The 14,915-nt window shown below is 43.3% G+C and overlaps 1 protein-coding gene across 3 annotated transcripts in view; it reads right to left on the bottom strand.

The window, feature by feature from the left end:
- Nucleotides 1–771: 771 nt before the first annotated feature.
- Nucleotides 772–14,915, bottom strand: part of Gosr1 (golgi SNAP receptor complex member 1) — a 34,831-nt gene continuing 20,687 nt past the window's right edge. For all 3 annotated transcript variants that reach the window (XM_038327032.1, XM_038327033.1, XM_038327034.1), the window contains exons 7-9: nt 11,637–11,666; nt 8,710–8,792; nt 772–4,483 (exon numbers count right to left, since the gene is read on the bottom strand). In XM_038327032.1, the coding sequence (XP_038182960.1) occupies nt 4,359–4,483; nt 8,710–8,792; nt 11,637–11,666 (238 nt within the window). In that variant the 3' untranslated portion in view covers nt 772–4,358. The remainder of the gene's footprint in view (nt 4,484–8,709; nt 8,793–11,636; nt 11,667–14,915) is intronic.

Genomic DNA, 14,915 nt, shown 5'->3' with positions numbered 1-14,915 from the left:
TACAAGGCTGAACTTTATCTACAAGGGCTGCACACATTAGAGTGTTTGTTAATTTCTGTGGTACTGAGACTAAAGGCCAGGGCTTCCTCCATGCTCAGTGAGTGCTCTCCTGTTGAGCTACAGGCAGCCCTGACAGTATCATCTTAAAAAGAGACAGAAAACTAAGACCATCTGGTTCTTGGGCAGGAAATGTGCTTCCATTTTCTGGAGAATCAAGGTTAAATAGTCATTTAAGAAGGTGAGGACAAGCTGGGTGGTGGTGGCGCACGCCTTTAATCCCAGCACTCGGGAGGCAGAGGCAAGCGGATCTCTGAGTTCGAGACCAGCCTGGTCTATAAGAGCTAGATCCAGGACAGGCTCTAGAAACTACAGGGAAACCCTGTCTCGAAAAACAACAACAACAAAAAAAAAACAAACAAAAAAAAGGTGAGGACATACATTTCTGACAAATACACATTTTTAGACTTTTGTCATAACCCCTGACATTTTATGATAAAGATAGTCATCAAAAAATTTATGTGTACGGGTGCTTTACCATGTATGTCTGTACCACATACATTCTGGGAATTGAACCTGGGTCCTCTGGAAGAGCAGTCAGTGTTCTTGATTGCCGAGCCATCTTGCCAGCTCCTTTCCTTCATCTTTGAGCTCAAACCACCACCCGACTGTTCATCCGAAGGCTTGGGACATCCTGACAAGTCCTCTGTAGCAGTGGTCGACCCAGTCCAATGGGGCACACAGTTGTCTTGCCAGCACAGATAACCACAGGCATAATATTTAGATATTTAATTTATTAAATTATATAACAAAGTTTCTTCTATACAGTCAGAAAATGCACATTTAGATGAGAACAAAAATTAAGTACAAATACAATAATATTGGTTCCAAGAAGCCATTTTAAAAGCAAAACATTAGAAAGTGCATTTGGAAAAAATAGATTAAAAAAAATTGGTATTGGCATCTTCCATGAGGACTTGTATTCCATGAGAATAAAGTGTGATCAGAACTGATTCTGCTCCCACTCTAATAGCAACTAGGGTGTGACACAAATATTCTGGTACTACGATTTTAGATCAGATACCAAAAGAAAAAAAGAGGATAGACAGACAAAGACCCTTAAAGCCATGGCTTGGCTTCTCCACTTCTGACCTGACACCATGCTTAGACCCTGTTCTTGTCCCTGATTCCCCAAGAAGGGGGCGTGCAGGCACACATAGGAATGAACAGCCAAGTTTGGGACCACAGTGGGAAGTTCTGCACCCTTTTGGAGACCCTACTGTAAATGGAGAACAGAGAACACTCAGTCATGTGAGTAGGTGTGCTTGCTCTGCCACTTTTGCCACAAATGCTTGGGCACAGCCGTTTATCCCAACAACTTAATATTACAAGTTCGAAAACTCAGTGAATTTCCAAAATTCTTACCTAGTTAATGACAAAAGATAGAATGGTTAGACCCATTCTTAAAAGCCACTCCCTTGGGTTCCAAACATCAGCAATGACACAGGGTAGTAACGGTGGGGGTGAAGATCAAGGTCCCTCAACTCCACAGTCCCAGGTCACTGCATCAGGGGACTAGGGAGCATTTCCACTCACAGGCCACACCCAACATGGAAGTGCCCAGGTAAGTATCTGATTCTAGGTACAAAAGCATCCTTGTGGCAGCTCTTTCCTTACCTGTCTCCATTCTTAACTTCTAAGACTCCCATATTTGATCTGAGTACCAGAAGAAAGGAAAAAAAGACATTCTTAATAAAAATATATTTGGTAGCACGGGGAAGGGAAAATCAAAGGTGACTAATGCAGGTGGCAGAGACTCCTTCGGCATCACTCAAGTCCAGGGACTGCAGGCCAGCCACCACACTGTGGATCTCAGTAACAACTGACCGAGCATCTTTACTAAGTCGCTGTACACAGCAAGACAAAACTATGGAAAAGTACTGTTGGCCAGGTGTGGTGGTATGCATCAGATAGCAATAGTCCAAGGGTCTCAGGAGGCCAAGGCAGGAGTTCAAGGCCAGGGAGGGCTAAACAGTGAGTTACTCTCCAAACACACACTTGAAATTTTCTGCTGTTTGTTTCCATTTTTCATATCTTTTAGTGAAGTGGGAAGTTTTGAATGGTTACTAAAAATATTTTTTTTAAAGTATTATGTAAAAAAAAAAAAGAACAAATCTTTCCTAAGAAGCAACATTTCATTGGGATTACAAAACAAAACCCTCTAACCTCAGGCTCTGACCAGAACTTAACTGCCGGCTCCTGAGCCTGAAAACTGGGTATGTAAGGATATCCCACAGGGGGAAACAAAGACGACTTAAAAATTTTTTCAACGTCATAAAACTGAAGTTCCATTCGGCAACCACAGAGTCCTGTAAAGAGCGGGACCAGAAGGGAAGGAGCAGCCTCCCCCTCAGGGACACCACACCTGGAGGCCAGTCAGACTCCAGACCCCAGCGACCACAGACTCCAGCATCGACAGTGAGTGTTCCTGGCAGCGTCAGAAGAAACAGACACATAATTCATCCTCTCACCTGCACACAGCATCCTGCAGCGGCCACTGTCACCTGCGCGCTGTGCTGTGCTCACCTGCGTGCTGTGCTGTGCCCACCTGGCACCAGGCCTCGCTCTAGCTTACTCTCCTTCAGCAGTTTTAGTGGATGAACCAAGTAATCAAACCAGTAGAAAAGACTGGCGGTATATTTAAATAAATAACTTTATTTAGGATACTTCAAGTTTTAATTATGCCCACTATATAACAACCAAAGTCCCATAAAGTCTAGCTGAGGCACAACCACCAACTGAGGCCCTTTGAAAAAAATCAAAGATAATAAAGTGTCAGGGAAGAGAAGTTCTGTTCTCCCAAAGAGAATTTAGCAAACAAACTTCCCTGATTCTTTAAGGCCCACAGTGGGAAATTTAATTTCCTTTTAAGGGCATGCCTAGTTAACAAGCTGATTAACCCATATTTAGAAAAATAAACCCCATAATTAAGAAAAATATATCAAATGCCTTTCATACCCAGAATGTACTAATACTTCGACACCAGAATGACAAACCTCTCCTCTCAGTCAGTCCCAAATCAGATGCCAGACATCCATGAGCACCAAGTAGTCAAGTCTGCCAGAGGCGCCTCTCCCACACCCTGACATCTTCCTTCTCATTGCCTGTGGTGCCAGAGGATATTCTAGTGGGGGCTCGCAGCCTTCTCTCTCTGTGGACACAGATGTTGGAGGCCTTTAAAATATCTGCTAGTTTAGTAAGACAAGTTACCAATTTCAGATGCTGAGAAACGGCTAACCTTAAAAAGCATTTACATCTCTGTCACTGTCCATAGCAATAAAGAGGTGCAGACAGGCGTCACGGGCACCTTCAACAACGAGACCACGGCCTGGGGATGCAGGGCGCCTGAGAGATGAGGAGTGAATAGATCCTCACAAGGAGGTGTGCCTGGGAATCAGGTTTGCTCCAGGCTGTAGAACGCGGTCAGATGGAATGACACGGACAGCCAGCCCTTGATGAATTTCCACGTGTGGCTCATGAGCAGATCTCACTGAGAGCCACAGTTCCCTCCCCTGGTTCCTAGTATTGATCTTCACATGACAAGGGGCCACTAGGGGTAATGACAGACACTGGCTGTTTGTCAGAGTGGAAATGTGATTTTATCGTATAGAAGCAAATATTAACCCAATGGAAGAATTAATAAGCAATAACCAGCTCCTCAGTGCCAGGCCTGCACTCTTGATGTGTTTCCAGCTATGGCTGACTCGGTGCTCACGACTGAAACAGGAAAGACAGACCCTTTCTACCGCGCTCTCCATTTCGGACAAGTCAAACACGACGATGCTGGACTATCAGCATCCTACAGAATTGACTGCCAAGAGTGAGGGTCACAGAGTAGAATCTAGATCACAGAGTATCAGCAGAGGACAGCTGCTTTCTCATCACAACTGGTAAATAAAAGGATAAGAATTATTCTTATTCACATCCAGTCTCATGGCTGAAGGCAAAGCCATCTTTGGATGTGGAGAGCCTGGCACTGTGAGGAGGCCAGCGATGAGGCCTGCTGGCCATCAGGCTCCCCAGTCACTGAAGCCCATTCTCGGCTTCTGCCTGCTTACCTCCAGGGAAACACAAGCAACTGAAAACCTTTGTTGTTTTTAAAATTAAAAACAGTAATGTGCATTAGAAAAGATAGCACAGAAAAACTGGCTTCAGCTCAGTCCGACCAGGTCCGAGTCATGGATGCAGTTTTAGAGTTTGTCTGGCTGGCAGGCTCATGGCCAGGGCAGTCTTTCTCCTTCCTCATTTCCCCACTCCAGATCAGGGCATGAAGGTGGTGGGCAGAGTCCTGGGCCATCCTTTCAGTGGAATGCATACAGCAGCAACAGAATGGTACAGATGCCGATGACCCCTCCAAGGATGAGTGAGTCACGTCGCTTCCTAAGGTTGATCCTTTGTATCAGGTTGTTCACAGCAGGAAAACGGTCTTTGAAACTTTGTTAAGGTCATACTTGAGAGGGGTCCCTAATGAAAAGGCACAGGACTCACAAACAGCCATCAGTGGAGTTACAAACAGCAAATGACAAGAAAGCATGGGGAAGAGAAAGGAACCCACATTCCCAGATGGGGGCAAACTCAATCCACCTAGTCTACAAAGTGCACACCAAGAACAACGGAAAGAACCAGTGGAGAGACTATGGACAGCTGCCAGAGTCCACCAGGGCTTCTGGGCTGACTCTGCAGTTCCCCTTTCTGTCCTGTGCCCTCCCCTCAGAGACAGGAGTTCTGAAAAAACCCCGACCCCTCTCTGCCCCAGGAAGGAATCCTTCTTGGACTCAGGTAGTTGGGCACTGGAGAATTATTGAAAATTTTAGATTTGCTTTGCAGTGATTAGCACGCTGTAGCAGGAAAATGGGCTAAATGCTCTTGCTGCTCTATTTGGGGATTGGAGAGAGAGAAATTTTTGGGCTTTGGTAACCGTCCCAACCATATTTTAGTTAGTACTTCAAGTCATCAACCTACTCCCTGCTTGTGTATACCAGGGCAGCTGCACTGTTCCATGTTGGTAGAGACAATACATCAAGTTCAGAAAGACCAATGACCACGCTCTCACGAGAAGTGCAGTGTACGTCCCTCTAGGACTCTCACAGGGACACATTACTTGTGTATGTGCAGACTCTACACATCGTATGAGCATAACTAGAATTTCTTCACTGTCTTGAGCACATACTCCTGGCATCAGTATATTTCTGAGTAGGACAAAAGGGACAACCGACAGAGAAACAGTGGCTTTTTTTTTTTTTTTTTTTTTTTTTGTTTTTCGAGACAGGGTTTCTCTGTGGCTTTGGAGCCTGTCCTGGAACTAGCTCTTGTAGACCAGGCTGGTCTCGAACTCACAGAGATCCACCTGCCTCTGCCTCCCGAGTGCTGGGATTAAAGGCGTGCGCCACCACCGCCCGGCCGAGAAACAGTTTTAAAAGTCAGGAACAGGACATACGTATCAAAGTGACAAAACCTTTTACAGAGTGAAAACTTCCCAGAGAAAAGTCTTCATTGTTTTATGTTCAGTGCAGGGATAAAGAAATCATCAGGGCCTGGAGGGATGGTCAGAGGTGAGGAGCGCTTGCTGCTCTCCCAGAAGACTTAAGTTCTGCTTCCACAACCCACAACCACCTGTAACTCCAGTTAAACCGTCTGGCCTCTGCATGAGTGTGCGCGCGCACCGCACACACACACAGAGATAAAAAATAACATAAAACTGTGGCATCAGAAAACCTTGACTGTGGTGAATACATTGTTTTTTTTTTTTTTAGTTTATCTTTGGGAACTATTCCTCTCTTGTTTCTTTTCTTTTCTTGGTTTTTTGAGATGGGGTTTCTTGGGGTTTCCTATGGCTGCCTGGAACTTGCTTTGTAGACCAGGCTGGCTTTGAACTCAAATATCCACCTGTCTCTTAGGTGGTGGGATTAAAGGCATGCATGACCACTGCATGCTCCTCTCAAGCTCTGCAGGGAGAAGCATCTATACTCAGGTGGTAAACAGTCCTTCCCTTGGCAGTAGCTTAGCTCTGAAAGGGCACTGGTTTAGGTTAGGGCATATGGTGACAGCTGTTAGCAAGTTTGTTCTTTTCCTATGGCCTTCAAGCTGTGTTGTAGCCATCTGTCATAAGGGGAGAGGCAGGCTAACTCAGAGAAAAGAGATCTGTGATAGGAGAGGAGACACTGGGAAATGACAGCCTCCTGCTGATGGTTACACTGATACAATCAAAACCCAGGTCCTCATATTTGTGTGGCAGGCCCTTTACCACTGAGCCATCTTCTGAGGCTCTGAGCACACACTCTATTGGAATGATGAGTGCTTTATCTGTAGCAGGCAATATGCTTGGCTTGGATACTGCTCCTTTAGGACTTGGGGCTTAGAGGACACATACATTCAGAGAGAAGGCACAAAACAGAGGTAACAAGCTTGAATGGACAACTCAGTTTCAACTAATATGTAAAATAACCCAACTATCCAGCTGCCACTTCAATTTTTTATTTTAGGTTTTGAGAGAGGGTTTTACTGTGTAGCATTGGCTGGCCTTAAACTTAAAAGATCTGTCTGCCTCTTCTTCCCAAATACTGGGCTTAAAAAGAAGTTGTGCTACCACACACCTGGTTTCTATTTTTCAGTGGTCATACAAAATACAAACCCTTTGACATTTACTAAGCTGTCTCTGCTCTTGCTGCTGACTAACATATAATAAATACAGTGTTCTGGGTTCTTCTGGGGCTGAGGTTGGAGTACCAGAGTCTAGGCGTTCTTACTAACCTGGGTGTTGTGTAACAGTTTCCTGTGAGATTGAAACATTCCATCATATAGGGAAGCTCCTTAAACCAGAAGGTAGACAACTCAAAACAGCTTTAGGAAGTCCCTGAAACTGACCAGATTCACTAGACCCCTCCCTGCCAGAGTAAGCAGTTAACCTTAAACAACTCTTAAAACAGATTAGCTACCTATACGAGGTCTAGACGAAAGCCACTTGGAAAGGACACTCTCCAACCTGCAGAGCTGCCTGCAGGCTGTGCAGTGCGCTCTAAGTTTCCCAGCTTTTGTGAGCTGTCACCCCTGCTGGGGTGGGCCTTGGAAATGCAGCTGTCTGAGTCACTTCTGCTCCCGTAAGTAACCATGCATCCATATTCCTGTAAGTGACAACAATAGAAGTCATTGGCTCACCAAGTTGCACTTTGGTGGCATCTGTACTTTGGTCTAGAGTGGTCCCCATATATGGGATGAGTAAATGAGTGTGTTGCATCACCCCGGAATGACTCACTATGTCTTCACCTTTTATATGAGTCCTGGAGATGCAAACTCACACTGGGTGACAGAGAGAAACATCACCTGAGGGAAGGAACATTACAGTATGATCTGATTTCATGGAAATGCATGAAAAATGCACTGGGGGCCGAGGAGATGACTCAGGGGACAAAAGTGCTTGCTGTACAAGCACGAGGAACTGAGTGTGAATCCCCAGGACTCACATAAAATGTGGGAAGATGGGAGGTAGAGACAAGAGAATCCCTAGAAACTTAAGAGTCAGCTAGCTGGAGGAATATAGCTTCATCCAAGAAATCCTGTCTCAGACTAGGTAAAAGATGGGGACACATGTGTGCCACAGAAATATGCAATGAATGCATGCATATATACACACAAAGAAAGAAAAAGCATGGAAATTTAAAAGATGTCTACAAAGTCATTAAGTTCCTGTTTTTCCTTTTATGGGACTGACAAAACGCGACGTCACAGAGCAGTGCTGTATAAACTGTGCAGCACTAGTGAACTTGAGTGGTCTGGGATTGTGGTTTTTATACTAGACTAATAGAAAATTGATAAAGGACTGGAAAATGCCAAGCAATGCCAGGTATATCCTTTTTTGGGGGGTGGGGAAAATAAATTATCAGGATAAAAGTATCCTTAATTACTGTTGGCCAGATGATACCTAACTTTTGAAAAATCTTAGGTCCTTTATACATCCACCTGGGACACCCCCCACTTCTTTGAAGCAATCCTATTTTGAGTTGGGAAGCTAAACATTTAAAAACTAATGCCGGGTGGTGGTGGCACACGCCTTTAATCCCAGCACTCGGGAGGCAGAGGCAGGCAGATCTCTGTGAGTTCGAGGCCAGCCTGGACTACAAGAGCTAGTTCCAGGACAGGCTCCAAAAACTACAGAGAAACCCTGTCTCAAAAATACAAAACAAAACAAAACAAAACAAAAACAAAAACAAAAACAAAAAACTAACAAGCAGAGACTACTGTGAACCTGGGCTTGTGCAGTCACCGTACTCTACCGCAGTTACACACACCTGCACAACGTCCCCTCCCCTCCTGTGACTGACTTGTCTTCCATTGAAGCAAATCAGAAAACATAGACACAGTGTTGGGGTGGTTAAGAACACAAGCAGGGAGTACTAACTTGGATCCAGAGCTTTTAAGGATAGAAAAATATTGTGAATAATTTTACAAATCTAAATCTTTAGTATTAACCCTCTGGAGTGCTGTTCCCTAGAAATGGTGCTAAAGCTAAGTTCACCACAAAGCAGGAAGCCCTCACATGATGTAGCTAGCTAAGGAGCTCTACAGCTACCAATGCTGGTGACCTGCACCTCTATCCCTATATAATGGGAGTGGGGAGGAACTTTCACCCCCACCAACAGATTTCAAAAAGGATACTGGCCAAAGTGTTCATTTTGCTGTGGATGGACTTGAGCATTCCTCTCTGAGAAGTCATATTTTCTTTTGTAGCCATAGCAATGCTTCAAGAGGGGAGGAAAAGAAACAACTGAGTTGGCAATGGAGAATTAATTACCTTGCTTAATCCATCACATCTCTAAAAGCACAGTGAGCAACCAATCCTGGAATGACCAGGCAGGAAATGGGTGCAAATCACTGCCCGGCAAACTTCCCACTGTCTTTTTCTCACTTAACCCGCTATTAACCAACGAAGTCTTTGTTATGAGTCATCTTGTGTTTTCTTTGAAGTAACTAATGAAATGAGATATTATGAGACAATTCATACATTACAAAGCTGCTTCTAATGGCTTTAAAAAGGACCAACTATTAAAACAATTTTAATCAGGAAAAACTGCTAAGAAGAAAAGAATCATAACCATAAAAACAGTGTCCAGGTATGTATCCACATTCAATCAGCTCTTAACATATAAACAAACAAGGTTTCAAAATTCTAGGGAATCAGGAGGCAGATCTGGGACTCACTAAATGTAACTGGGAAAGGGGTAATGTCGCTTTTTCATAGAATGCAGCCTCTTCATGAGACCACTCTGAGATCCTGTTGAGAATCGGAGATAATACTCTTTTTGCTATCACTTCCATGATCATGTATTTTCAAGTCTTATTGCCCCAGATATCAGTCACAGAAATTGGGGATCCAATTTCCTGACTTAGCTTTGACCCATCTCCACGGAGTGAGACTAGGACAAAAGCACTCACGCTGGGGAAGGACCATCTGAAGCCCTGGTTCCCTCCTTGCAGGCTCTAATAAGTAAGACAGCTGGCTGGAGGGGCTAAATATACCTACTTAAGTAAGAGACCCACAAGAAATCTGACAGGGAATCTGACAGTAGGAACCTGTGAGCCATGTGTCTGTAGTGGTATTTCAATAATCTACACCTTTTTTTTTTTTTTTAAAAAAAATCATATCTATGTCATCCTTTTTTTCTTTTCAAAGTAGGTTTTACCCTTTTATCCTATCATATCAAGTGTCCTGAGGCTGGAAGTAATGGGCTCAATTCCCCTTGGCTCCTGTATTTGCAGAGAGACTTAGAGGCTACTAGTGAGATGCTCAGCTCTTGAAGGGGACAGGTCACCCATTGCTGCTAAGCTGCCGGCCCTTCATGGGCAGCCTCACAGAACAAACCGCCAGGTGGTCCAATGAAGGCAGCTGCTAGAGGGATGCCAAACTAACCAACACTAACTTCGCGACTGAGAAGACAAGGAATGCGTAAGGAGACACCTAAAAGGATAGTTACTGAAGCATTTTGGAATTGTGTGTAGGGGGAGGCAACAAAAATATTAGAAACACCCTACAAAGCCAGTGACCTCAAAGAACAAAATCAGAAAGGCATAGAATGCGCTCAGTTTGGCATAGACTGTTTAGAAAACCAGGGAGTAGCTGTCCAAAGAGCTGGTCAGGAGATGGTCACTGAAGCTAGGAAGGGCAATGGGAGTTACTGACAGGTGAACGGGCCATATGTCAAAAGAGGCAGAAGAATTGGACTATCTTTTCTGATGCTGCCACGACCCAGAAAGCTAGCTGTGGGGCTCTGGCCAAGGAAGGCTCCGAGCAAGTTGTCTCTAAAGCACACAAACTCCACACTGGTGGTCTGGTAAATGTCCAGTTCCAGAGGAGCGTGATGAAGGCCAGGCCGTGTCATGAAGACCCTAGAATCAAGGCCATCATTTAGGAGCTGAGGCCTAGCTTCCTGACTGCTGGGAGTAGAGGCCTATGCCATTTGGTCAGAGGATCCTTTGAAAGTATCAGGAAGACATGAAAGCAGCAGAAGCATCAGAAAACGATGAACTTCTACCTGAAATTACAACAAGGGCCTTGAAAAAAGCACTCCTACTTTAACTAGCTTTGTGGTCTTACAGAAAGTAACAGTATTCAAACCCATGCTGAGTAAGGAGGACAGTCAGAGATACACAGGCCTCTGTTTTATAGGGGGGGACTATCATTATCTCATGTGCACTCTGACTCACAAGCGGATAGACATTAAAAAATAATTTCCACAGAGCACTTTGTATTCCCTGGAGAATGGATATTACATTAAATTATTACCTTGTTGAATATGCATGATTTCCAGTACCACATAAAGTCTATCTAGACATACTTTCCCAAATCATCCCATCATCTGGAGCTGAGCTGAGTGAAATGAAGGCTATTACTTCAAGTGTCAAATACTTAGAGACAAAACATAAGCTTCATATAATATATAATGTTTTAAAAAAATAAATCATTCATATGCTTACTGGAACTTCAGATTTCTTACCAGTACTATAAACTAAGCATAATTACATATTAAAAATTAATTTACCTTGTGTGTATATGTGTGTGTCTGTGTCTGCATATATGCATGTGTACACGTGAATGTTTCTGTGCCACCTGTGCATGCAGAGGTCAGAGGATGACTGTAAGGAGCTGGTTCTCTTCTTCCACCACACAGACCCCAAGGTCCAGTCATCAGATTTGGTGGCAGGCACCTGTATCCTCTGAGCCACCTCACTGTCTCAGACTCTGGTTTAGTATAAATGCTGTGGCTCTAGAGTTATAAAGAGATTCTGATTTGGGGATCTGAGTCTTCAGTATTACTTATTAGTCATGTGACCACAGGCAAAGCCTTGATTTCTTTTCGTTCTGGAGATGGTATCTACTGGTCAATGTCTGTCTCATGAACCAGTTACTAAGAAGATTAAATGTCCCTAATAAAGGAAGGCCACAGCAGAAATGCATTACCATCTAGTGAAATTTTCATCTCTTAAGGAGCATGACTTGACCTTTACTCTAGTGAACAGCATTGACTTGATCTGTTAATTCAGTATGCAAACAAACAGCAATGAAGTAAAACAAAAACCATCCCTACCTTATTGTTTCTTCTATCAGACGATCAGAGCTGAAAAAAAGAAAGAAAATTCAAAATTTGGAATTATTAAACATATACTTAAAAACATTTCTTATATTTTTCTATGTTTATAAACTTTACAGCCTTTTCTATACACAAAATAATGAAGATCCGTTTTTTGTGCATCTAGAGAAAATCCTGAATTTTGAAATTAATTCAGCCACATGTGAAGTAATTGATTGACATTTTGCTCTTACCTGTCAACTTAAACCGTCTGGTTTTTTTGTGACATTCCTTATTATTAAATTCTGGCTAGTTTTCATGACAGCATTAAAGAGTTAAAGTTCTTCAGCCTAGATAACTCAAAGCTGTCACTACCATCCATTCAAAAGGTAAGGGTTACAGCCACTTGTTGAGCCGAGGAGATGAATGCAGCTCTAGGCCTCTAAGCAGCAGTATTCAGACCTCACAGCTCCTTCCTTTTGGGGGAAATAGTTTTTGTTTATTTTGAAACAATCAAACGAATGAACAAACACAACTAAACCAAATCTCAGCTCCTGAAACTTTAGAGTCCAAGCGTGTGAATAAAGGAACAAACGAGCCCAACATCTCACACCACGGAAGAACGAGACAACCCAGAAGGAATGCACAGGAGAGAAGCTAGGGGCTTAGTAATGGGCCTTTACCAAGCTTAACTTCAGAAGGCACAGAACAAATTTCCAGAGTTCAGCGTGTGTGGCAGGTGTAAGGCATGTTCTAGCACAGAAATAAACACTTGCATCTCCCCAGCTACTTCCTTCCAAAAGAGTGACTGCTCACTCTATAAAACAGAACACTGACATGCAGCTCAATAAAGATGAGCGTTACAGGAATGCCATAGAAACCCTGCGTAAGTTAATTAAAAATTTAAAAAGTAACAAAGATAGTGACTAAAAGCCAGATGTCCTGGATGTCACTACAAAAACCAGGTTGGCCTCAAACTCAGAGATCCACCTGCCCCTGCCTCCTGAGTGCTGGGATTACAGGCGTGTGTCACCATGCCTGGCTTACTTCAAATTAATTTGACCAAACATTTTAGTAAGTAAAATGGAGAAGTTAGAGTCAGCAGGTGTGTTTAACTGTAGCAGAAATGAAATGCTCCCAAGTTTCCATTTATTCTGTTATATGAATGTGTTTTAAAGGTCTGGAGGGCTGGGATTGTAATTCAGGGTGTACAGACCGGGTGCAGTGGCACATGCCTGTAACTCCAACACCTGGAAAGTAGAGGCAGGAGGATTGGAAGCTGAAGGTTATCCTCAGCTACAGAAAGAGTTCTAGACCAACTTGGCATACCAGAGACCTTGTCTCCAACAAACAAACAAATAGGACTGGGAACCTAGAAAACTGATGTGGGAGTCTTCTGTTTGTGTTGATTTCATTGGTTAATAAAAAAACTGCCTTGACCCATTTGATTGGCCAGCCCTTAGGTGGGTGGAGTAGACAGAACAGAATGCTGGGAAGGTAAGTTAGTAAATCGCCATGCCTCTCCTCTCTGGGACAGTCGCCATGAAGCCAGCCACCAGGTCAGACATGCTGAATCCTTCCCGGTAAGACACCACTCGTGGTGTTACACAGCTTATTAAATATGGGTTAAGGCTGAAACTAATGGTCCAGGCAGTGTTTAAATAAATACAGTTTGTGTGTTGTTATTTCGTGGCATAAACTAGCCAGGCAGCCGGGAGCCGGGTGGGAATGCAGCCTGTCGCAGCTCCTCACTACAGAAAACCAAATGAATCACAACATTCTATAAAATAGCACTTTGTAATTGGTTTCTGAATCCTCTTATATATAGCGTAAGAGCTAACCAGAAATACATTTTTTTCCTGCTCAACCTACATTATGGTCACAGTTCAAGCATGTAGCTGTCTGAACCGATCTCATGCAATTTTCCTACCATAAAGCTCACAAGAAACAATCTAAGTGCAAGCTGCTCGCAAAGGCATGAACCTAAGGTATGCTTGCTCTCCGTGGAGGCACCTGACATCCCTTAGCAGCTCTGGTCCAGGGTCTCCTTTGAGGTCTACAGAACAGCAACAGCTCTAAGTCACAGCCACTCTCGAATCCCTAGTGCTTGACAACTTACACGTCTCAGAGTATAGACCGAAAGCTGTGTCCTTCTGAAGCTTCCCCAGACACACCAGTGTACACAGGCAAAATCAATTCTTTACATTATAATAGTATACCCTCACATCAACTCATTCAGGAATAATGTACTTCAGATATTGTGCGACAGAGAAAGAAAAGGTTTTCACATCAATTCTCACGTAAGACCTTGAAAACCCACTCTTTCAGGATATCACACTGATGTGTTGTTTACTACTTCTCTAAGCAGTGTGAGTTCCCAGGGGTAAGGACTGAGTCTGATGCATCTTTGACTCCCCAGAGTCTAGTACAGTACCTAGCACACAGGAGATGCTCATTAAATGCTTAATAAATGAATGAATAACGAGTAACAGACACTTCTTGTACTAATAAAATATCAATCAGGATTAGCAATGAAATAATCCTTATAATCCTTATAAGTTTTCTGCAGAAGGATACACACACACATTTTTATAATCACAATTTTATAATCCCTTGTGACAGATCCTCCATTTGAAGCCTTGTTTAAGAAAGTTGTGTGCCAAAAAAAGGGAAGAAAGTCATGTGCCAAGTGAAAACAGATTTGATTTCACTACTGATCTAACAAGTTCAAAATAAAGAAAAATGAGCGTGTGTAATATAGCTCCTAACTGGGAAACAGCTGTGGGGCAAACCTACAGTCGCCTACAGCTCTTGGGCAGTGGAGGCAGGAGGATTCTAACTGGGAACCAGCTGTGGGGCAAACATATAGTTTGCCATAGTGGAGGCAAGTGGATCAGAAGTTCAAGGTCATCTTGGCTAACCGGATCATTCTGCTTGTCATTTATTTCAGTATTGAAGGTAACTGTATCACTTGCAACAAATCTGTAACAGGGAATCTTGAGCTACCCCATGAATGGAATGAAAGACATAATGAGACAAATGCCACCAGTTCTCGTAAGCTAAAATTCCAATTCTCTACTACACAAATAACCCTGGCACAGCTCAGGGATTCTTTAGAATTTCTTCAATGTACCTCCCACATTTTCACTTCAGAACACTGCTGTCTGAGGACGACTTAAATATCATCATGTCCTTGTAACACCGATTGACTCTGAAATTAGGAGCCAAACTAAAGTTTTTATTTCCTTTTAGTTTTATCTGTCTGGCGTGTGGTCATAGCAATGATAAACACTATTT

This window comes from Arvicola amphibius, chromosome 4 (genome assembly GCF_903992535.2).
Source record: "Arvicola amphibius chromosome 4, mArvAmp1.2, whole genome shotgun sequence".
Lineage (NCBI taxonomy): Eukaryota > Metazoa > Chordata > Mammalia > Rodentia > Cricetidae > Arvicola > Arvicola amphibius.
This window is presented reverse-complemented; position numbering and strand designations above follow the sequence as displayed.